This window comes from Opisthocomus hoazin, chromosome 1 (genome assembly GCF_030867145.1).
Source record: "Opisthocomus hoazin isolate bOpiHoa1 chromosome 1, bOpiHoa1.hap1, whole genome shotgun sequence".
NCBI lineage: Eukaryota > Metazoa > Chordata > Aves > Opisthocomiformes > Opisthocomidae > Opisthocomus > Opisthocomus hoazin.
In genome coordinates, this window is record NC_134414.1 from 19,089,723 (window position 1) to 19,110,364 (window position 20,642).

At 37.7% G+C, this 20,642-nt stretch overlaps 1 protein-coding gene across 4 annotated transcripts in view; it reads left to right on the forward strand.

Moving 5' to 3' along the window:
- Positions 1–20,642, forward strand: part of DYNC2H1 (dynein cytoplasmic 2 heavy chain 1) — a 193,158-nt gene that overhangs the window by 41,231 nt on the left and 131,285 nt on the right. For 3 of the 4 annotated variants that reach the window (XM_075417967.1, XM_075417985.1, XM_075417994.1), the window contains exons 41-54: positions 293–448; positions 1,495–1,754; positions 2,415–2,661; positions 3,811–3,962; positions 4,482–4,626; positions 7,010–7,112; positions 8,618–8,785; positions 8,920–9,044; positions 10,184–10,432; positions 11,218–11,326; positions 12,344–12,457; positions 13,285–13,427; positions 15,504–15,585; positions 16,852–17,006. In XM_075417967.1, the coding sequence (XP_075274082.1) occupies positions 293–448; positions 1,495–1,754; positions 2,415–2,661; positions 3,811–3,962; positions 4,482–4,626; positions 7,010–7,112; positions 8,618–8,785; positions 8,920–9,044; positions 10,184–10,432; positions 11,218–11,326; positions 12,344–12,457; positions 13,285–13,427; positions 15,504–15,585; positions 16,852–17,006 (2,208 nt within the window). The remainder of the gene's footprint in view (positions 1–292; positions 449–1,494; positions 1,755–2,414; positions 2,662–3,810; positions 3,963–4,481; positions 4,627–7,009; positions 7,113–8,617; positions 8,786–8,919; positions 9,045–10,183; positions 10,433–11,217; positions 11,327–12,343; positions 12,458–13,284; positions 13,428–15,503; positions 15,586–16,851; positions 17,007–20,642) is intronic. The other variant, XM_075417976.1, reaches the window with a different exon arrangement.

Here is a 20,642-nt window from a genome sequence, read left to right on the forward strand (position 1 = left end):
ATAAAGAATCCATTCACACGAGAGATTTCCCATATGCAGTTACGTTGATTTCTTTTAGATTCGCAAAATCTTTAAGGAAAGTTCTGATTGTTTATCTGAAATTACATCAATACGTAGTCTGGAATTAAAACTTCCAAATCAATGCTTAAAAATAATTTCATGTCAAGTGAATTTTTTAGATCTTTCATCATCTGTGGAAGTGTCAAAGAGCAATGAATAATAGTCTGCTAGCAATACATCACATTTATTCTTAGGAGCATGATTTAAATCTACTACAACTTGCAATTTACAGAATGACTCTGTGGTAGAAACAAGTTTAGTTGGAACTGTGATGAATGGACTGTCTCATCTTCATGGGTGTACTGATCGTGGACAGTTTATTATTAACTTGTTACGTGGTCTTGGTGGCAATCTAAACATGAAATCACGACAAGAATTTGCAAAAGAGGTAAGAATCTTTTTCAGCAAGCTTATTAAAAATTTATCGATATATGTAGTAAGATAGTGATTTTCTGTCTTCTAACAATGCCAATTTACAATAATAGAGTATCTGTCCTCTACTTTGTTTGCACTCTGTGTTGTCTATAGGAAAATAGCTGAGAAGTAAAGAAATGTTTCAGATGTCACTGATACACTACTAAGTGCATCCAGCCCAGGTAGCAATCCTTTGGTGCTCCACCAAGAGATACAGAAAGACCTCTGTCCATACTGTTTTATGCAAGGACCCACTATAGCAGACTCTGTGTGTGTGTATGTATTGTGTAATACAGATGTATTTGGTGTTTTTTTTTTTTCTGTTCAGAATGCTTGAAATAATAATGTGAGGACTTTGTTGCACCTCACCAGGGAGGTGTTCTTACAGCGTTATTTTGAGGTTATGTATTATATGCATATGTATTATATGTATTATATATGTATGTATGTATTATATGTGGTTCTGTCTGTGGAGATACTTGAAGGCACAAGGACTAGGGAACAGTGTTGGAAAACTGTGTGGGTATACTGGTCCATAATGTCTACAGAAGCCAGTCCCTGGAGATAGTTATCTCCATAATCACACCTGGGTTTTGTGTTGAAGAGCAGGAAATAGATCCTTCCAAAAGACAGCCAAGACACCTCAGCTTCTGGAATTAGCTGTTGATGCATGTGAAGCAGTTAGGTCATTCTTACAATTATTATGAAGTATGTGACCTAATATGAAAAAAAGTTTGCATTAAGCTTTGCTAAATACAGTTTATTTTATATTCTTTATGTTATGAAAAAATAATGTGTGGAAGAGTAATATGTTACTGTTTAGCTAAGGACTTAATCATAAAGCATATGCATAACATGAGTGAATTTCAAAGGCAGCCTTAAAACTGTCAAATTGAAGAATCAGATGTTTGATTTTACAGAAGTATTCTTTGAACATTCTTTAGATTAGCTTGAAGTTCTAGATCTTGTCATTAGGAGTACGGATTTAACAGAAGCTTTATTTTTGTTTTTTTTTTGAAGATCTTCAGCTGGGCACGAGAATCTCCACCAGATCCTAGGAAGCCCCTGGACACATACTATAACAGTGACACCGGACAGCTAATGCTGTATCAGCTGAAAAAAACTGAAAATCTAACAGCTGATAACTTCAGTAATCTTCAAACACTTCCCGTCATCCAAACCCCAGACATGCAGAGAGGTTTAGATTACTTTAGACCTTGGCTAGAGTTTAACAATAAGCAGCCATTTCTTCTTGTGGGTCCTGAAGGATGTGGAAAGGGGTAAAAAGTATTTCCTGTTTTAAGCAAAACATAATTCTAGCTAGTTAAAGAAGTTTGTAGCATTTTATTATAATAGTTTTATGACTTGCTGCTAGAATATCACTCGTTTAGGTTGCTAATGAAACCAACCTTCTGTACTGGTAAACAGGTAAATTCTTATGGAGATCTACAGGGAAAGTTCAGGCTGCCACTATGCATCTAAGACATCTGAATGAGGCTTTTAGATACGAAACACGACCTTTGGAAAACCTGTGCTCTCATGGAGCAACAGCTGAAAGGCACATGAGATACCTGGTCTCATCTCTAGAGGCACGAGATGCCTGTATGCAGGTGACTGAATGTAGCTCACCCTGTTGCCTAGTTTAGGTTCCTTATTTAGGTGGATTGGATCACTATACACAAGGTATTTAGGCTAGGTATTTGTTCTGTGTAGCTGTGTACTACACTTCTATTGAATTTCTTGAATGGAAAATATTATAATTTTAAAGGCAAGGATATTTAATTCCTCATGCAAACCTCATGCATCACCTATTACATTAATACATTATGTAGTATATACATTTTAATTCAAAAACCTATACAATATCTTTGGATACACAATATTTTAATGTATTCATGTATTACTTATGATTGTCTGTATGTACACATTTGCTTTTTTAGGATGCTGCTTCATTATGCATTTTCTCAACTCCGATCCACTCAGATTGCTACCATTCACTGCAGTGCACAAACTACTTCTCAACATCTTCTACAAAAATTAAGTCAATCTTGCATTGTAATCAGTACAAACACTGGGCGAGTATACAGACCAAAGGACTGTGAAAGGCTTGTTTTGTACTTAAAGGATATCAATCTACCCAAACCTGATAAATGGGGAACAAGCACTCTCGTGGCTTTTCTACAGCAGGTGAGCACTTATGTCTGTTATTTATGAAGAGACTTAAGTATACTGGAAATAGTTTAGTGTAAGTAGTAAATACCTACATTGATTATTTTCAGAGTTAACATCCTGCATCTGTTTTGACACCTACAGATAAAGTTTTTTTGTACTTTGATAGAATATGTAGGTGTGTCCTGGTTTTGGCTGGGGTAGAGTTAATTTTCCTCTCAGTAGCTGCTGTGTTTTGGATTTAGTAGGAGAAGAATGTTGGTAACACTGATGTTTTCAGTTGTTGCTGTGAAATCGAGGACTTCCCAGTTTTCATATTCAGCTGATGAGCAGGTGTGCAGGAGCTGGGAGGGAGCACACCCAGCCAGCCAGCCAAGATGGCCAACGGAAATATTCCAGACCGTAGATGTCATGCTCAGTTTAGGAACTGGGGTTGGCCCAGGGTCGGGAATCTGCTGTTCTCTTTTCAGGGAGTTTGAATCCCCTCTGGTCTGGCAGTTTGAACTTTTCTGAGAGTTCAGTCTTTTTCGGGAGTTTTGCAAAATTCTGCTCACCCCTCCCCTTCCTGCCCAGCCAGAAATAAGATATTATTTTTATTTGGCTTATATGCATAAGTAAGTAAAGATAGTGCTTGCCTCAATGAGTTATAATGCAGTAAACATATGAATGACAAGAAAATCACCAGGAATAGTCAGCATGGATTCACCAAGAGCAAGTCATGCTTGACAAACTTGATAAAATTCTATGATGAAATGACAGACCTAGTAGACGAGATGAGAGCAGTGGGTACAGTCTACCTGGACTTCACTAAGGCTGTTGATGCTGTCTCCCAGAACATCCTCACAGAAAAGCTGTTGATTTACAGGCTGGGTAGGGAGATAGTGAGATCGGTTTAAAAGCAGCTGAACAGCCAGGCCCAGAGGCTGGTGATCAGTGGCACAGTCTGGTTGGAAGCCAGTATCGGTTTGAGATCTTCATTAATGATCTGGACAGTGGGGCAGAGTGCACCCTCAGCAAGTTTGCAGCTGACAGCAAACTGGGAGGAATAGTATACCTCTGGTAATTAAGAAAACAGTAATAATGGTATACGTCTCACTAATTTTTTTATTGTTTTGTACAATACTCTGTTGGCTTTCTTTAAATTAAATATTTATTTAATTATTAAAGGTTCTTACATATCAAGGATTTTATGATGAAAATCTGGAATGGGTTGGTGTAGAAAACATCCAAATTGTGGCTTCCATGTCTGCTGGAGGAACATTAGGAAGACATAAACTTACCTCCAGATTTACTTCTATTGTTCGTCTCTGTGCAATTGAGTAAGTACATGCAAATTAGTTTGACTCTCAGAATTCAGAATTAGCCTCTGTTTATAGGGCCCTTGCTCAGTTCCGTCTTTATGAAGATGTGGCTGTTACAGACTTTCGTCTTTTCTGACAGTTTGGGGTCTTCAGATGTGGTGCTGTTTGGTGCCTCTTAGCACTAGAAACCAACTAAAGAGCAATCTGTAGCTACCTGTTGATAGTGAAATGTTTGAAATATGTTTCCCATTGGATGATTTTGCTTTCAGTAAACTGCTTTCTGCAGCTTATACATTAATGTGCTGTTTGGTTACAGAATTAGAGAAATTGAAAAGAAATTTATTTGTTTGTTTTTAAATTTGAACACATTTACAGATGTATTTAGAAAATCTCTGAGAGTGACCTATTGCAATAAAATTGTAATTTTACTTGGCTGCTAGATGGATATGCTATTCATTGAAATTTCTCAGCAATTGTGAATTTAACTTTGAATCTTTTTAAATGACAGTCCATAATGATTATTATTTTCCTTTGTAGCTATCCGGAAAGAGACCAACTGCAAACTATTTATAGTGCCTACTTGGAACCTGTACTACAGAAAAACCTAAAGAGTCACCCTGTTTGGGGTTCTTTACCAAAAATATATCAGCTAGCAGGATCTATGGTTCAAGTATATGAACAGGTATGGAAATTTAGTTTCTTTTTTCAAGGAGATAGAGAATTCAGATTTTTTTCTTAATAATTAGCTTTTAATAGTAACAAGAGAATAAAAAAGTTTCTCAGTATTAAAATCCAAGTTTATGTCTTTTTCATAATGTTGGTATCAGTTTTGGAGCTACTTATTTGCAGAGAATCCTAGGTATTAGAGGCAAACTGAGTAAGTGGTAAGTGCTTGTCGCGTTAATTTGGCAGAAAATAAACCCCCTTGTGTTCGGCTAGGTTTAAATTCTGAGTGATATCCAATTTACCACTACCAGTCCAGTCGCGTTTAATATGTATATTAAACTACCACGATTCTGGATACACTAATAGCAGTCTGCACCTTCAGTCCAGTCGCGCTCATGAACTAGCACAGCCATGTTTGGTCACGTTCAGTGAGAAATTGTGACAACTGGCTACTTAAACAGTGCAGTTTTATTTGTGCAACAGGTATATAGGTTTTTTGAATTGCCGGTGATAGTGACTGTCTGCAAGAAAGCAAGTGCAAATATAAAACGTGTGAAAAAGTTATAAATAATACAGCCTGGCTATAGACATTAGGGAGTAACTATTCCCAAGAAAAACGCTTAGTTTAAGTCTCACCCAAGGCGTCCCAAGGGGGGGAGAAGCAAGGCTCAGTCCGTTGGCCAGGCCCGGCTGTCGGAGGCAGTCTGAGGTGGAGTTTCCCTGGACTTGCTCACGGTGTTATCTTCTTTTCCTCCGAAAATCTATGGTGTTATCTTCTTCTCCGAAAATCCCCCATTTCCCTGGCTATTTTTATATCCTTTCTACCTTTAAGGTGGAGTTTGAGTGACTGTAGTCATACATACCTTTTATCATGTTTGGTGTAAAATTCTCTCGCTTCACGTTTAAAGGTATAGTTTACGAAAAATCAAGAGCACAGACTCGAAGAGGGGTGGTCGCACCTCGGAGGCGGGTAGCCTTTGGGATGGAGGTGTGTTTTGGTATTAAAATGATATTAAAATGAGCAAAGTTCACGAGAGGATAGCACTTTGGCAAGGTTTCGAAAACTTGTTGGCTCATGGGGGCCAGATGAGCTGCTTATCAGTTCTAGAGGACCATTTCTTCCCGCTTTATCATCACGGAGCAGGGCCACGGAGTCTCCACTCCATTCCGTCCACTATGGTACATTGCAGGGAGTTGCTGTGTTAGTGGATTCCTCACATGCCTGCTGCAGCTGTGTCTCATCCTCAGAGCTCCTTTTTGATTTCATGCTTTTCCTCAATGGGTGAACACTGCTATGTTTTTCATATAAACCGTAATTTTCAGATGTAAAACCTTAATTTTACTAATAATTCCACAGTGCTCTTGCTTTCCCACAGATTTACTGTATGATTTTGGCAAGCATCTTAATCCTTCCATGTTTTCAGTTCCTGATTTATAAAATGTGGATAGTAGTGTTTTCCTATGTAATGGATGAGGACACAGTGTACTTCAAAGGTTGTTAAGTGTTCAGATGTTATGGATGCTATTATCAATAGAGAAGAGAGATATGAGGGTGGAATCCTTTACACACATCAAGGACTACCTATTGAAATTGTACACTGTTAAAAATAGGTGTTTAGACGCACAAGTTGATCCTATCCTCCCACTTAAAATTTTATGGACGTCTGTCTAGCAGAACACTTAAGTACTTGCTTGTCTTAATCATACACATAGCCTTACTGGGGTAGGTACTATAGAGATGTGTGCATGTCCCCATCTAGACAGAACCATGATGTAAAACTGATTTTTGTGACTGGAATGTGAGTATAGTCACTGGCTATCATGCACCCGTTAGCAGCAGTTTCATATGATATTATTGATGTATTTTAAGAAATCTGAGTTTAAATCTCATCACACTGGGACCAAATAACTGATGAAGGCAGTTATTCTCTGATTTAAAGATGTAGTTGTAGATTCAAGTATCCTCTCTGGGGGAAGAGTTAGTATTTCTATAAGAAGTCTTTTGTAGTGACTAAGTATTACTGGCTTAGGTAGCTTTTTATTACACTTTTATATTTCCTTTGCATTTTATATTTGGTATTGCTTTAAAAAAAATGTTTGTTTTGTCTACTAATACTGCATTACAGTCCTAGATGACATGTGCACCTGATTATATCAAAAACAGTACAGAAGAAATGCTCTAATTACGAGAAAACCTTTTGTGGTCAGAAAACAAGATTTAAACAATTCATCTCTGCATTTTTCAAAAAAACAGAGTACATTACTAAAATATCTAAATAGATAGATGAAATAGAAAACTAATTTATCTGGTATTTTAGAAAAATTTAAAGCTACATTTCCAAGTGCTTTACATTTTAAAACATAACTTCCCCCCTCCCCCCCTTTACTTCCATTTTTAGGTACGAGCGAAATTCACAGTTGATGATCACAGTCATTACCTTTTTACACCACGTATTCTTACTCAGTGGGTTCTCGGTTTATTCAGATATGATTTAGCAGGTGGTAAGTCACTTACTTGGTTTTCATTGATAAAACAGTTCTAAAATGACCTAAATTATTATTGATGTCAGTCTTACTGTTGACTCTGCATGCAGCTCGTTCACCTATAGTACTCTTTCTGAACTGTGAACTGTCTGTAACTCAGTAGAGGGGAAAAAATGCCTAACAGTTCATTCCATAATATATAGTAAACAAGTTTCAAAAACTCTAATGATGTTTTAAAATATGTGTGGGAGCCATTTATAGATTAAGGGAAGTTAGTGGGTTGGGAGTGCATTCTCTGCTATGGGAACTGGAAGTGTACCCCCTACTCCCCACCATTTCATTCTGTTTTTTGGGGGATTGGGGTTTTTTTGAGCATATGTCTTGTCTTCTGGATTCCCAGAAGCCTCTCATGCTTGTCTTTTTATTCCTGGTTGTATAAACCTGGTGAGATGACTGTGGAACTACAACTGATACACATCATCTATGACCTACTTAACAGAAGAAGACTATAACCACCCTTAAACATATAGAAAACATCTAGAAAACTATCTGATCTGTGTAAAAGTTTACAAATATCTATAGAAGAGCCTAAATATTCTCACAAGTTGGGAATGACTGATAATTATAGACTAGTCAAAGTTCTTTCCTTAGCATTAGAAATGGTGAAATTTTGTAAAAGTATTGAATTTTGTGTTGTTTTCCAAACAGACAGCATAGGCTTCTTTCTAATATTGTTTTTGTGTCTGAAATTGATATTATGACTAGATCATGAGCAATTACTCCTTACTTTGTTTTGGCTCTTACATTAATTAAAGTGTTACATGGAGGGCTGCTTAAAGAGTGTAAAAGTGATAAGAATGTTGTGCTGCCTTTCCATTTATTTTCTGGGATCATCAGGTGGTGTAAATGTAGCTTGAATGAAGTCAGAAAAGATACATGGACAATCAATTAATGGGTAATCTCAGCCTATTTAAGGACTCCATTGTGATATCTGAAGGTGACATATGCATATGTTTTTTCAGTGATGAACAATACTGCATGTCGTTAACTCATCTCACCTTCCTTCTTAATTTGTGAAGAATATTGAAGCTTTGTATTCTCTAGTGGCATTTTGTAATACAGACTATTTTGGATATTTATTGTTACTTCAGTATTTGTTATCAGTCTTTCTCTTTCCCTTCAAAACAGTCTCCTGGATTTTCTTGTTTTCATTGCCTAGAATTTTGTCGTTTAATTTTTACTTTGTGTGCAACACCTTGTTCATTTTCATTAGAAAGCTAGCACTAAACTGGAGAACTTGTTCTAATAGAATGTGTTTAATTTTATCTTGTAATGATCCATAAAGATATTAAAAAGCACTTCATAATGTTTACTTTCTCTCTTATTTCTTTCTTACTGATGCTCTTCTGCTGGTATGTAATTTCACTTACTTATTTTCAATCTCATATTTTGAAATGGAAAATTTGAGAAATGTATCATGTGTTATAAATACATAAAGTTAAATCTCTCCTGATATTGTGTAGGATCATTGACACAAACTGCAGACTACGTGTTGGAAATTGTTGCTTATGAAGCACGTCGTTTGTTCCGTGACAAAATTGTTGGCATGAAAGAACTTCATGTATTTGATAATATTTTGATGAAAGTGTTTCAAGGTGATTGGGGCTCAGATATTCTGGACCATATGGCAGGTAAGCCATATGAGGCATACTACACAAACTTGAAATACTCGTTTAGGAGCTGCCTAATCAAATCAGTCTCGTCAAGTCAGATAGCACGTGAGCTGAGCACCTAAACTTTCAAATGTTTCCTTTTATTTTCGCAGATATCTTCTATGTAACTTGGGGAGCTTGTCAAGAGGCATTCATCAGACCAGGACAGGCACTACCACCACATGGGAGACCACTTGGCAAACTCAACTCAACAGATCTGAAAGACATTATTCAAAAAGTGAGATAAGATTAAAGAATATACATACTTAGGATTCCCAGCAATTATGCTAGGCATTTTTTGCAGGAAGTAACATGCAAACACCAGGTTTAGGGTGAGGTCTGCTGCTTGTTCGAGGAATCATCTTTTGCATTTGGTCAAGTGAGGGAAGGTTTGTGATGCTGTGTGGCAGGCAGTAGGAAGTATCATGTAGCAAGCTTATTTTAATGAAAGGGCATCAGTCGCGTTTGCTGGTGATTTACAATAATTTGATGAACAACATTTTTAGAAACATTCATTTGCATGTGTGTTTGTGTATTGTTTGAGTACCGAAGTGTTTTATTAAATGTTTGCTTTCTGAATTTGTAATTTGCCAATCTATTTTTTATTTGAAGAAGTACAAATGGATTGTTTGGAGATTTGACATGCTGTATAGCAGTTAAGTACAAAAAATGAGCTTGATGAGGAAATGCAAATGTGTTAACCCTACTAGACCAACTGATTTAAGGAGAAATGTTTGAGATCATCTGCCTTCATTAGTAGTGTTTGATGGACTGCTCTTGGAGATGGGAAACTACTCCCTCTCCTTAATTGCCAACTTGTGACTAATAGACTATATGGGAAGTGATGAAGTTCAACAGCCTCAGTAATCAGAGAGTTTGGGGTTTTTTTCTGACTACGCAATTACACTGGGCTTCAAAAATGAGGTCTTATTAAGTATAACAAGGCCAGAATTTAATCTTAGGATCTGTTATTGTGTGTGTTTCACTAGGAAATTCCATAATCTGCAATTATGCAACAATTAGCTGCCTAAAACACTCTACTGAGTTATGTATTAATTAATCTGTAGTCAGAGACACAGCTCAGACTTTGTTCTGGTCCATTATTTAATTTTAATTAATGCAGTGGTAGATTTCTCTTTCAATATATCAAGAATTCTAGGGTATCCTGTTGCTGGGGGTAATGTGATCATTACTGTTAAAGAGTATGGAAGTTATCTAAATTCTGTCACATAAATAGTTTATTTGTAATGAATAGCAGTGTGGTCTCTTAAGCTTTCAAGACCTTCGTTTCTAAACTTTAAAATGTTGGATGCTTTCATATCTTACTGCTTTTATTTATTATTAGTGAAGACATTTCTTTTTTTTCTTTTTTAATAGGGTATTATTCATTATGGTCAAGACAGAAAAGAGAGAGAGATTTTACTGTTCCAAGAAGTCCTCAGTTATATGTGTAAAGTGGACAGAGTGCTAAGTTTTCCTGGAGGATCACTTCTTCTGGCAGGACGGAGTGGTGTAGGTCGTCGAACAGTTACCTCTTTAGTCAGTCATATGCACGCAGCTGTTCTGATTACTCCAAAAATTTCAAGAGGCTATGAGTTGAAGCAGTTCAAAAATGATCTTAGATATGTAAGTCACTCAGTGTCTTCCATTTTATAGTGGTGTGTGTATTAAAAAAAAAAAATATGGGAATTTTGAGGGACATAAAAGTGTTGTATGAAGAGACATTTAAAGAAAAGCAAAATATGAACAGTCTAAATGAAACAAGTAGATTTTTAGAAGTTCTTGGTGTCTAGATGTGTATACTGTTCTTTATAATAATTACCTGAAACTCTACTTTTTTGAATACCAGAGCGGTTTTTATCAGTGTTGTGGACTTCATAAATTCTAAGTTTATGTGAATATTGGAAAGGTTTTTTTTATGTGTATATTTTTATATGTGTGTATCTTTATATTTTCTGTCTCTAATATCCTTCTGTTAATAGGATAGTAGCTGAATCAAGTAAAATTTTAGTGGTTGTACAAAGTGTACATGGTATTTAAAAACAAATGCAAACCTTGAATCAGGAGTTTCTCAGTACCTTCAGCCATGCTAAAGAAAATTCTAGAGCTAAGCCCACACATAAGAGTGATACAACTCCATAGATGAGTCACATCTGGAACATAAATATACTCTATGAAGGAGTCTGTTTTAATTATTTTTACATTACTAAGCTATACATCTAGGTAGAATGTTTTTTATATTTGATATCTGATAGAAGTGAATCACCTAGTAATCTTTTGTGAATATATAATAGTGTAGATGCTGTGGAGAAAATATGTGTGTAATATAAAATCAAGGAAAGATTATCATTCTCTTATGAATAATACATACATTCCATATACTGAGATTTAAATGTCTTGCCGGCTTCTAGGTGATGGAGCTTGCAGGCATTGAAGCACAGCAGGTGGTGTTGCTGCTCGAAGACTATCAGTTTGTTCATTCCACATTCCTTGAGATGATCAACAGTTTACTGTCTTCAGGTGAGACAAGTTCAAAAAGATTATGGTACTACTTTTACCACACAGACTTAGCTCAATGAGGCAGAATTAGATGACATTTTCTAACTTTATGTCCATACCAGAAGTGTTAGTTAGCTTTCTACACTATTTTAGCTAAAGTTTCATGAAAAACTGACTTGAAGTTCACTTAGCTATGCTTTAACCTACGCTACAGTACGGGTGCTTTCAATTCCTCAAAGTGGCAAGTTAAGTAACTTGTATCAAAGGAGTTTTTTACAATAGTGTAGCAACAAAAGGATAATGTATTCTACTCTACAGCTTCCCTTTTCTAATAAAATTCAAAATTGAGAGGTGTCTCAATGTTTTACGAGATTGTATATACTGAGTCCTTTACTTAAATGAACACCAGAAAAGCCCACTTTTCTGAAAGTCATGAGATGAGAAATAATAATAACAAATAATAAAAGTGACTTTATTTTGTTATCTAGTTTTGTTCCTTGATCAGAGAGATCATTGGAGGACTGAGTCTAACTTAGTAAATATTTTTTGGAACTGCAGTTGTTGAAGAGTTGATTGATAAGAGCACCAGATTTTCCTGTCTCCCAGGTGCAAATGCAAATCTCCTTACAGTATCAGAGTCTCATCATCCAGTGTTAAACCTCTATGTCTGAGGACCTAGATAACTACTCGCTTTCATGTTTCTATTTGCTGGTGTATGACAAAGTCTGGTTTGATTTGTTTTGTGTGCAGTATTGGATCACTGTCTTTGGGTAGATTTGAATAAGTTTTTCAGGTGTATTTCAGTAATATAAACAAAGCAGGCTGTTTAAGTTAAATGGAATCACTATAATTTAGTTTGTTGTTTTCATGGTACCATATAAAGAATGATGAAGTACATGAGATGATACTCATGAAAGTATGGAGGTGAATCCTGCCGTATTCAAATTTTCTATGCAGAGGATTCAAGAGAATCCTTCAGAGGAATGTGAAGAATTACAGTGTATTTGATCTGACATTTTACATTCATTCTTGAAATAGGAGAAGTTCCTGGGCTATATAAAACAGAAGAATTGGAATCATTACTATCTCCTCTGAAGGATCAAGCTTCACAAGATGGATTTACAGGACCAATTTTCAACTATTTCACATACCGTATGTGAACAGAATTATAAGTTATAATTTCTTACAAAGTTACGAAAGTGGTGTAATAATGGACAAATAATTTCTAAAGTGGATCCTTGTTTTGTGTGCAGTTTTAACTTTCAGTCGGTTATTAAAAACCAGGCAGGAATGATTGCAGTATGATATTTGAGGGCACAGAACCCTCAGCTTAAAATAATTCTTTTATCTGAAATTTTGTATCCATGTATGTTGTACAAAGCTGTTATGAAATCTGCTGTTGATAGTAATTAGATGGAAGAAAGCTTTTGTCTTCATCATTTTCTGTTTTGTTTTGTGTATTTAACTAGTAACAGAGTTTTCTACTGTTTGTCAACTATACCTACAAATCACTTTGGATTCTGAGTAATCATAAGCAAGTTTACAGATAGGTGTCTTAATTTTTTACATTTCTTCCGTGGACCAATAAAAAGATTTAATAGTTTACAAATAAATAGAAGAATGTGACTGAAAGAATACAGATGTTGGCAGTCATACTTAAAGACCTTGGAACTACTTCTGATTGGTTCTGTTGGTCTGTATTGATTGGAATGAGAGCTAGTGGTATCTATTTAAACACTGTCAGCTCATCTAAATTAAAACAAATACACTGTAATGAGAATCCATTATATTGAATTAATTTAAATTCAGTTTACAAATATTGCTGCCCTAGTGTGATATGGTGTAATAGTATCTTTTTTCAAAAATTGCCTTGTGATGGGTATTGGAAGGACAGTAAGTTATGTTGTATTTGCAATAAATCTACCATCATGTAGGCGGATTGTTGTCTACTAAATATTTAATATGTTGCTTTTTCTTAGGGATCCAACAAAATCTGCATGTTGTCTTGATCATGGATTGTACCAATTTAAATTTCACGATAAACTGTGAAAGTAATCCAGCACTGTACAAGAAATGCCAAGTTTTGTGGATGGAAACCTGGTCAGAAAACAGTATGCAAAAGGTAAATTACATTAATTAAAAACTGTGACTTGTTTAAATTAAGATTTCCAAAAATAACAGAGCTTTGGTGCATAAAATGAAAATATTTAAAAATGTGAAGGAATAATTGTCATTGTACTTAATTAATGCATTTGTGCAGTCCTACAAAGACAGAAGATTCTGCAGAACACTTTAGTAATATTAACATTGTTATTTTACCAGTAACGTTATGTTTTGTTCTCTCTGTGGGCTGACTTGAACAAAATGCTGACTGCTACGACTCTGATAAAACACAACATTTAAGAACAAAAAATGGACTGCAGGCAAAATATCAAAGCCAGCTATGCTGATGGTGTCTGCTGCTACTAGTGTGCTTGACAGCTAGTTTAAAAATAGGTTTGTTATGTGTATATGAGCTGCTATAGATCTAAGATTGCACTGTAAATCTTATGTTATTCTTGAATCTTGAAGTGTTTTGCTTCATGGAACGGAGTAAGTGTGTTCTTTTTATTATCAAAATCTGCTTGTTTCAGGATGTTCACAGTGTAACTTTGAGAAAGATATATATTACTTTTGTATGTTAAGACATTGTCAAATCCAGTACCCTGACAGGGGCAAGGCTGCCACAGCTTTATGGCCCCAGCTTGAACCTGTGGTGGAGCTAAGCACGTGTTCCTGGGAGGCACACACACAGGCACACATATACAGCACACACATACCTGTGACTGGCCACACAGAACAACACAAACAGCATCGCTGACATCATCCTCTTCCTCTCTCTGAGTGATCACAATGAAGGCCCGTTAGTGGGAAATATTGCAGAATGTGGATCCCCTTACTAGCTGGGCACAGACACACAGATCACCCAGTAACTGCTTGCCTCTGGACACCCCAGCTGCTGGCATCTGGCTGTACAAGCTCCTGAGGCCGCAGACCCGCTCCAGCTGCTGGTACAGACCGCCTCACTGTGTGTGCGCACGCGCAGACACAGTGGATCCTTCCAGTAACTGGGCTCAGACATCCACTCCATCCGGTAGCTGGCCTTGTATCTAGGATTTCCCCATTGCTTCCTGTGCAGGCACATAAGCATACATGTACGCACACAGAGGCATGTGCCGCCAGGTCTCATTTGACTTCCAGACTCCACAGTCTCTTTGGCAGCTGCCCTGGACCTTCTAGTCCCTCTGGCAGCCAAGTCCTGTGGGTGCCTCACCAACCCATAGTAAGTCTTGTGCAATCTGAAATGCTCTTCCATTACATCCCATAATGTGTCCCAAGACTCCTGTGAAGTAACCCCCTCAGTCTGGTCTGTAAGGTGGTCTTGCCTCTCCCATTGTCTCATCGTGATGGATTTCACACCGGGACGATGGGGTTGGTCGCTCTCCTGGGAGAACCATACGAGCAGATGGCGCAGTGTCCATTTCTGCCTGGGTTACTGGGGCTTCTCCACCTGTCGTTGTGCCTTGGTTTCAGTGGCAGGTTGTACTGAAGGTTTGTTTTGGCAAAATTGTTTGGACTGTCCACAGTTAAAAAAAAGTTTTTCAGAGTATTTTCGCTTTCACTTCAGGAGGAATTTTTTTTTCAGGTAGATTCTTATCATTGAGTCGTATGCCAGAACCTTTGAATATGCTTTGTTTATTTTTACCATTGTACATTGTAAAGTTGATAACATATGAAGGTGAGCCCACTCTTAGACCATGAAAAAGACTTCAAAGGCTTAGACTTAGGCGTTATTTAATTCTGGTGTTGTCTCCACAACAGTTGCACTTAAGGCTGTCTGATTTCCTGTTGAGTTGTGTATTTTTACATCTTTGACATTTGTATTATTGTAAGAGTCTTCTGAGAATTAGTTTGTCTTATGGGCAGCAAAAGGTCCTCTGCTTGAGGGAACAGGAAGTTATCAGTGACAGGGAAAGGCAGAATTGATATTTTTAATGCTATAAATAATCTGTAAATACCTTATTGTGATTAAAGCTATCATATTCAGTCCTTTCAAGTGAGAAACTAGATCGAAGGTGTTTTTTATTTTTTTAAATTTTTGACTCCAATTTTCATTGTTTGTAATTTTCATACAAAAAATCATGTTCATTTATTTTAGATACCTGAAATGCTTCTGCATGATTCAGATGAACAAGAAAAGACTGGAAAAGCACATAAGGAACTTAAGAAAAAACATTCAGGTAATATTTAGGTGGACCTACCAGTTATTATTATTTATTATTAAACACTTATTCAGTCCTGTGTTGGACACAAATAATAGCGTAAATACCTTGAGGGTGTTTTTGCTAGCATATTAATAGACTTTAGTATTGTTCCCACAGCAGGCATTTTGCACAAGGGAACGTTAGTCTGGAACATACATACTAGCTGATCAAACCCAGTCTCTTCTATCACAAGCAATTGCTATGTATATTCAATTTTATAAACTAATTAAGTTGCATCTTCTTTTGTTATTTCGCAACATCAAAATCTGATGTTTTGAGAGTTTTACAGTCTGTATGTTTTCATTGTTCTTGGCCTGGACCTGCTTATTTTGCTGTAATGATTCTTTATCTCCAGTAACTGATTTCTTCTAAGTCATGCCCCTTTTTCAGAATAATTTGTTTTTATAATAAAACTTCAAATTTAACCATTTTAATAGTAGAGCATCAAACATAATTTAGAAGACCAATGGCAGCACTCATTTGTATAATACTACTTTTAGCCACTTTTTATAAAACATTAGTCTAAGTAGCACTGAGAAGTCATGGAGCCGCTGGAATATAAAACAGTAAGTGGTTCACTTGGGGATTTCTTGTTTTGTATTGCTTTTTAGTAGGCATTCCGGCCCATCAAAATAATGGCCAAACTTACAATTTAGTGTTCATGTCTTTATCCAAGATCATGGTACTTAATCTATGCCTCAGTTTTTATTAAAGGCATTAATTTACATGTAGGTATGTTTTAGCAATATTTTATTTTGTAGGGTAATACAATTTATTTTACAGTATCTTTTGGGCTGCTTCTGAGAAACTGTTCAACAAACTTCAGGGCCTGGAATGTTCAGAAAAACTGTTGCCTGTCATTGGAGGCAAGAGAGAAGACAAAAACACATGGGCTTCCTTTCTATGTCTCAAGTATTTTCAAATTCAGTTTCTGTGGAAATAAAATTTCTTTTATGATTAGCCCTCAGTAATTTGCAGTTAATTTTCCCTTTTCCAAGCATCAATGAAATATTTTACAGCTTTAAAACAATTTTGGTGTATTTCTTTCTGAGGAATATGTATTTCAAATGTGTTTACATCTTGTTTCCCTGAGAGTACTTTGAAAAAAGTATATTCTTTGTGAAATTTTGAATGCCCTTAATTCATATCTGAAAAAACATATTCTGTTGCTCTTCCTTAGTTGTTTTACTGTGAGATAAAAATGAGTGTATTATTATCTGTGTGACAAATTATATTGTACAGGTGATTCTGATTTTCTGAAGTCATTTCTGGCAATCCATGAGTCATGTAAAATGTATGGAGCAACGCCTAGCAGGTATATGACATTCCTTCATACGTACAGTACCATCAATAACATTAAAAGAAAAGAGCTAATAAAAAGGCAGAACCACTTGCAGGTATGTATTTAAAACATTTTTAACGTATGACTTTTCAAAATACTCTCACATTTGGAAATGCCATGTGTGTTAATGGCCTGTAGCTGCTAACATGGTCGTGTGATGTGTCCTCTGCTGGTATATGCTTGTGCTGTGGTTTCAGGAGAGGAATAGTATGAAACTGAATGCACACCTCAGATCAAATGCCTCAAAGAGTGAAGAGTAGTTTCTTGCTTTTGTTAATATTTTTCCTCAAAGAGTGAAGAGTAGTTTCTTGCTTTTGTTAATATTTTGTTAATATTTTTCCTCAAGAATGTATCAGACTGGCCAAGTTTTCTTGGAAGAGTAAAAAGGGCTTCAAAACACTTTACATTTTTTCACTATATGTATGGGAATTGCGTTGCAAACAACCCATCATCTTTCCATCAATTTATGTTCTGCCTCTGCTTATATAAATTTTCTCCATGTAGCTCCATATTCCATCCCTTTCTTTATATCTCTACAGCAACTTCCTGCTTTGTCTGATTCTTGTGTCCTAGTAGTTCAACAAGCTGTTATCTTGAAATCCGCGGCGCTTGTGTAGCTTTGGCTGAGATTCCCTTTGTTGCAATTTTCTTTCATTTTGTGTTTTGGAGTTGATTTCGAAGTCTTTTTCCACACATCAAACCTTTACACAGTTCTAGACCAAATGCAGGTCATCTCACAGGCATTGCTTTGTTTCTGTATGCATAACATGCCTATTTTGAAACATGTTGGTTATATTTCTAGTCATACTTGCTTCCTTTCCCCATCTCCCCAATATATTTCTGGGAAGATCTATGTGTTCCTTTAGGGCATGTAATTTTTGTCTTTACCCTTCTCCCTTCCCTTTCAGCTCATTTTTCTAGTGACCCTTGCTGCTATTCGAAAACCACACTTGCAAAGCTGTATGTCTTCTTAAAGCATCTGTCAAAACCAAATGACTTTCTTGCCTTGCATTCAACACTGATTTTATTCTGTCTTCCTATATCTTTCCATAACAGTAGTAAGCAATTTAAGAAGATTTACGTTTGTAATGATAGAAATTGCTTTTTTATTTATTTAGAAAGTAGCTGTGATTTGTTTTTGACAAACACTCATTTACTTGTTAAATGCTCTGGTTAAATGAAAGTAATAATTTACATGAAAATTAGAATTGTAGAATAATAGAATGGTTTCGGTTGAAAGGTACCTTGAAAGGTCATCTAGTCCAACCTGCCTGCAATGAGCAGGGACACCTTCAACTTGATCAGGTTGCTCAGAGCCCCATCCAACCTGACCTTGAATATTTCTAGGGATGGGGCATCTACCACCTCTCTGGGCAATCTGTTCAACTGTTTCATCATGCTCATTGTAAAATATTTCTTCCTTATATCCACTCTAAATCTGCCCTCTTTTAGTTATAAATCATTAGCCCTTGTCCTATTGCAACAGGCCCTGCTAAGAAGTTTGTCCCCATCTTTCTTATAAGCCACCCTGGCTTCCTCAAATCACTTCCCTGTCCTCCATGTGCCTTAGCATAGCTTCTAGGAGGATCTGTTCCATGATCTTTCCAAGCACAGTGATGAGGCTGACAGGTTGGTAGTTCCCAGAGTCCTCCTTCCTACCCTTTTTAAGAATGGGTACAATGTTTCCCTTCCTACAGTCACCAGGGACTTCACCTGACTGCTATGACTTTTCAAGTATCATGGAGAGTGGCTTGGCAATGATGTAGAATCATAGAATCATAGGTTGGAAAAGACCTCTAAGATCATGAAGTCCAACCATCTGCCCAACAACACCATGCCTACTAAACTGTGTCCTGATGTGCCACATCTACATGTTTTTTGATCACCTCCAGGGATGGTGACTCAACCACTTCCCTGGGCAGCCTGTTCCAATCTCTGACCACATCAGCCCAGTTCCCTCAGATAAACTTCTGGGGTTTATCTCATGAGGTCCCATAGACTCATGTATGTTCAGGTTCCTCATGTGGTCACGAACCTGGTCTTCCCTTACAGTGGGAGGGACTGTGCTCCCTCAGTCACCATCCTGTGGTCCATCCACTTGAGAGGTGTGGGAAGAGAGGTTGTCAGTGAAGACTGAGGCAAAAAAGTGTTGAGTACCTCAGCCTTCTCCTTGTCCATTGTTACCAGTTTGCCAGTGTTGCTCATCAGGGCGGGGTACGCTTGCTTTGACCTTTTCTGGCTGACATACCTGTAGAAGCCCTTCTTGTTATTCTTAGCGTCCCTTGCCAAGTTCAGCTCCAGCTGTTCCTTGGCCTTCCTGACCCCATCCGTACACAACAGAGCATCCTTCCTATACTCGTCCAGGGATACCTGTCCCTGCTTCCATGGCCTGTGCATTTCCTTCTTGCCCTTTAGTTTGACCAGCAGGTCTTGACTCTGCCATGCCAGTCTCTTGCCTTTCTTTCCTGATTTCTTACACCTGGGGATCGAGAGGTCTTATGGAAAGCATCCTTGAAGTTCTGCCAGCTCTGTTCTGCTCCCTTGTCCCTGAGGGCAGTTTCCCAGGGGGTCCTATTGACTAACTCCTTGAACAGCTGGAATTTTGCTTTCCTAAATTTCAGGGTCCTGAGTTGACTCTTCACCTGACCCTTATCCCTCAGGACTGTGAACTCCACCAGTGTGTGATCGCTGCAGCCCAGCCTGCCTCCGATCTTGATATTACTGTTTAGCTCACTTGTGTTGGTGACCAACAGGTCCCGTACCACATCTGTTCAGGTAGGGCTGTCTGTTACCTGGCTCAAGAAGTTATCCTCAATGCATTCTAGGAATCTCCTGGATTGCCTACAGCTTGCCGTACTACTTTTCCAGCAGATGTTGGGGTGGTTGAAGTCCCCCAGCAGGATGAGAGCCTGCAAGTGCAAAGCCTCCTGGAGCTGGAGGAAGAAGGCTTTGTCAGTAGGCTCCCCTTGATTAGGCAGCCTGTAGTAGACACCAGCCACAGGGTTGCCTTTGTTGCCTCAGTTGCTGATTCTTAGCCAAAAGCTTTTGACCTGCTTGTGGCTATTCTTCAGTTACAGCTCTTCACACTCTATCCCTTTCTTGGTGCAGAGGGCAACGCCTCCACCTTTCCTTCCTCCTCTATTCCTTCTGAACAGCCTGTAGCCATTGATAGCTGCACTGCAGTCATGGGGTTCGTCCCACCAAGTTTAAATAATGGCAGCTAGGTCATAGCTTTCTAGCAGCACGGTGTCTTCTGTCTCCTCGTGTTTGTTGTCCCTGCTGTGTGCATTGGTGTAGAGGCATTTCAGCTGGGCTGTCAGCTGTGTCACCTTCCTGGAGGAACACCCCTTTATTCCATGGAGGTATTTCACTGGTGTTTCCCTGTTGGCCCCTATTACCTCCGGAGACGCTGGCCCATCTCCGTAAGACTTCAGGTGTGCTGCAGTGTAGCCGACACGTCTCAAAGCAACAGGCTGAGGGCCCTTGCTGGCACCCTGTCCTTCTAACCTTGGTGTGTCAAGGCTTGTCATGGGCAAGCCCGATATATTCCCCCCTTCAAGTCTAGTTTAAAGCTCTGTCAACAAGCCCCCTAGCTTGTGAGCAAAATTAGACACCCATATCCTAAAACAAAACCCCCTTCCAGTAATATCTTTTTTATAATGTATCTTGAAATAATTCTGTTATTTGATTA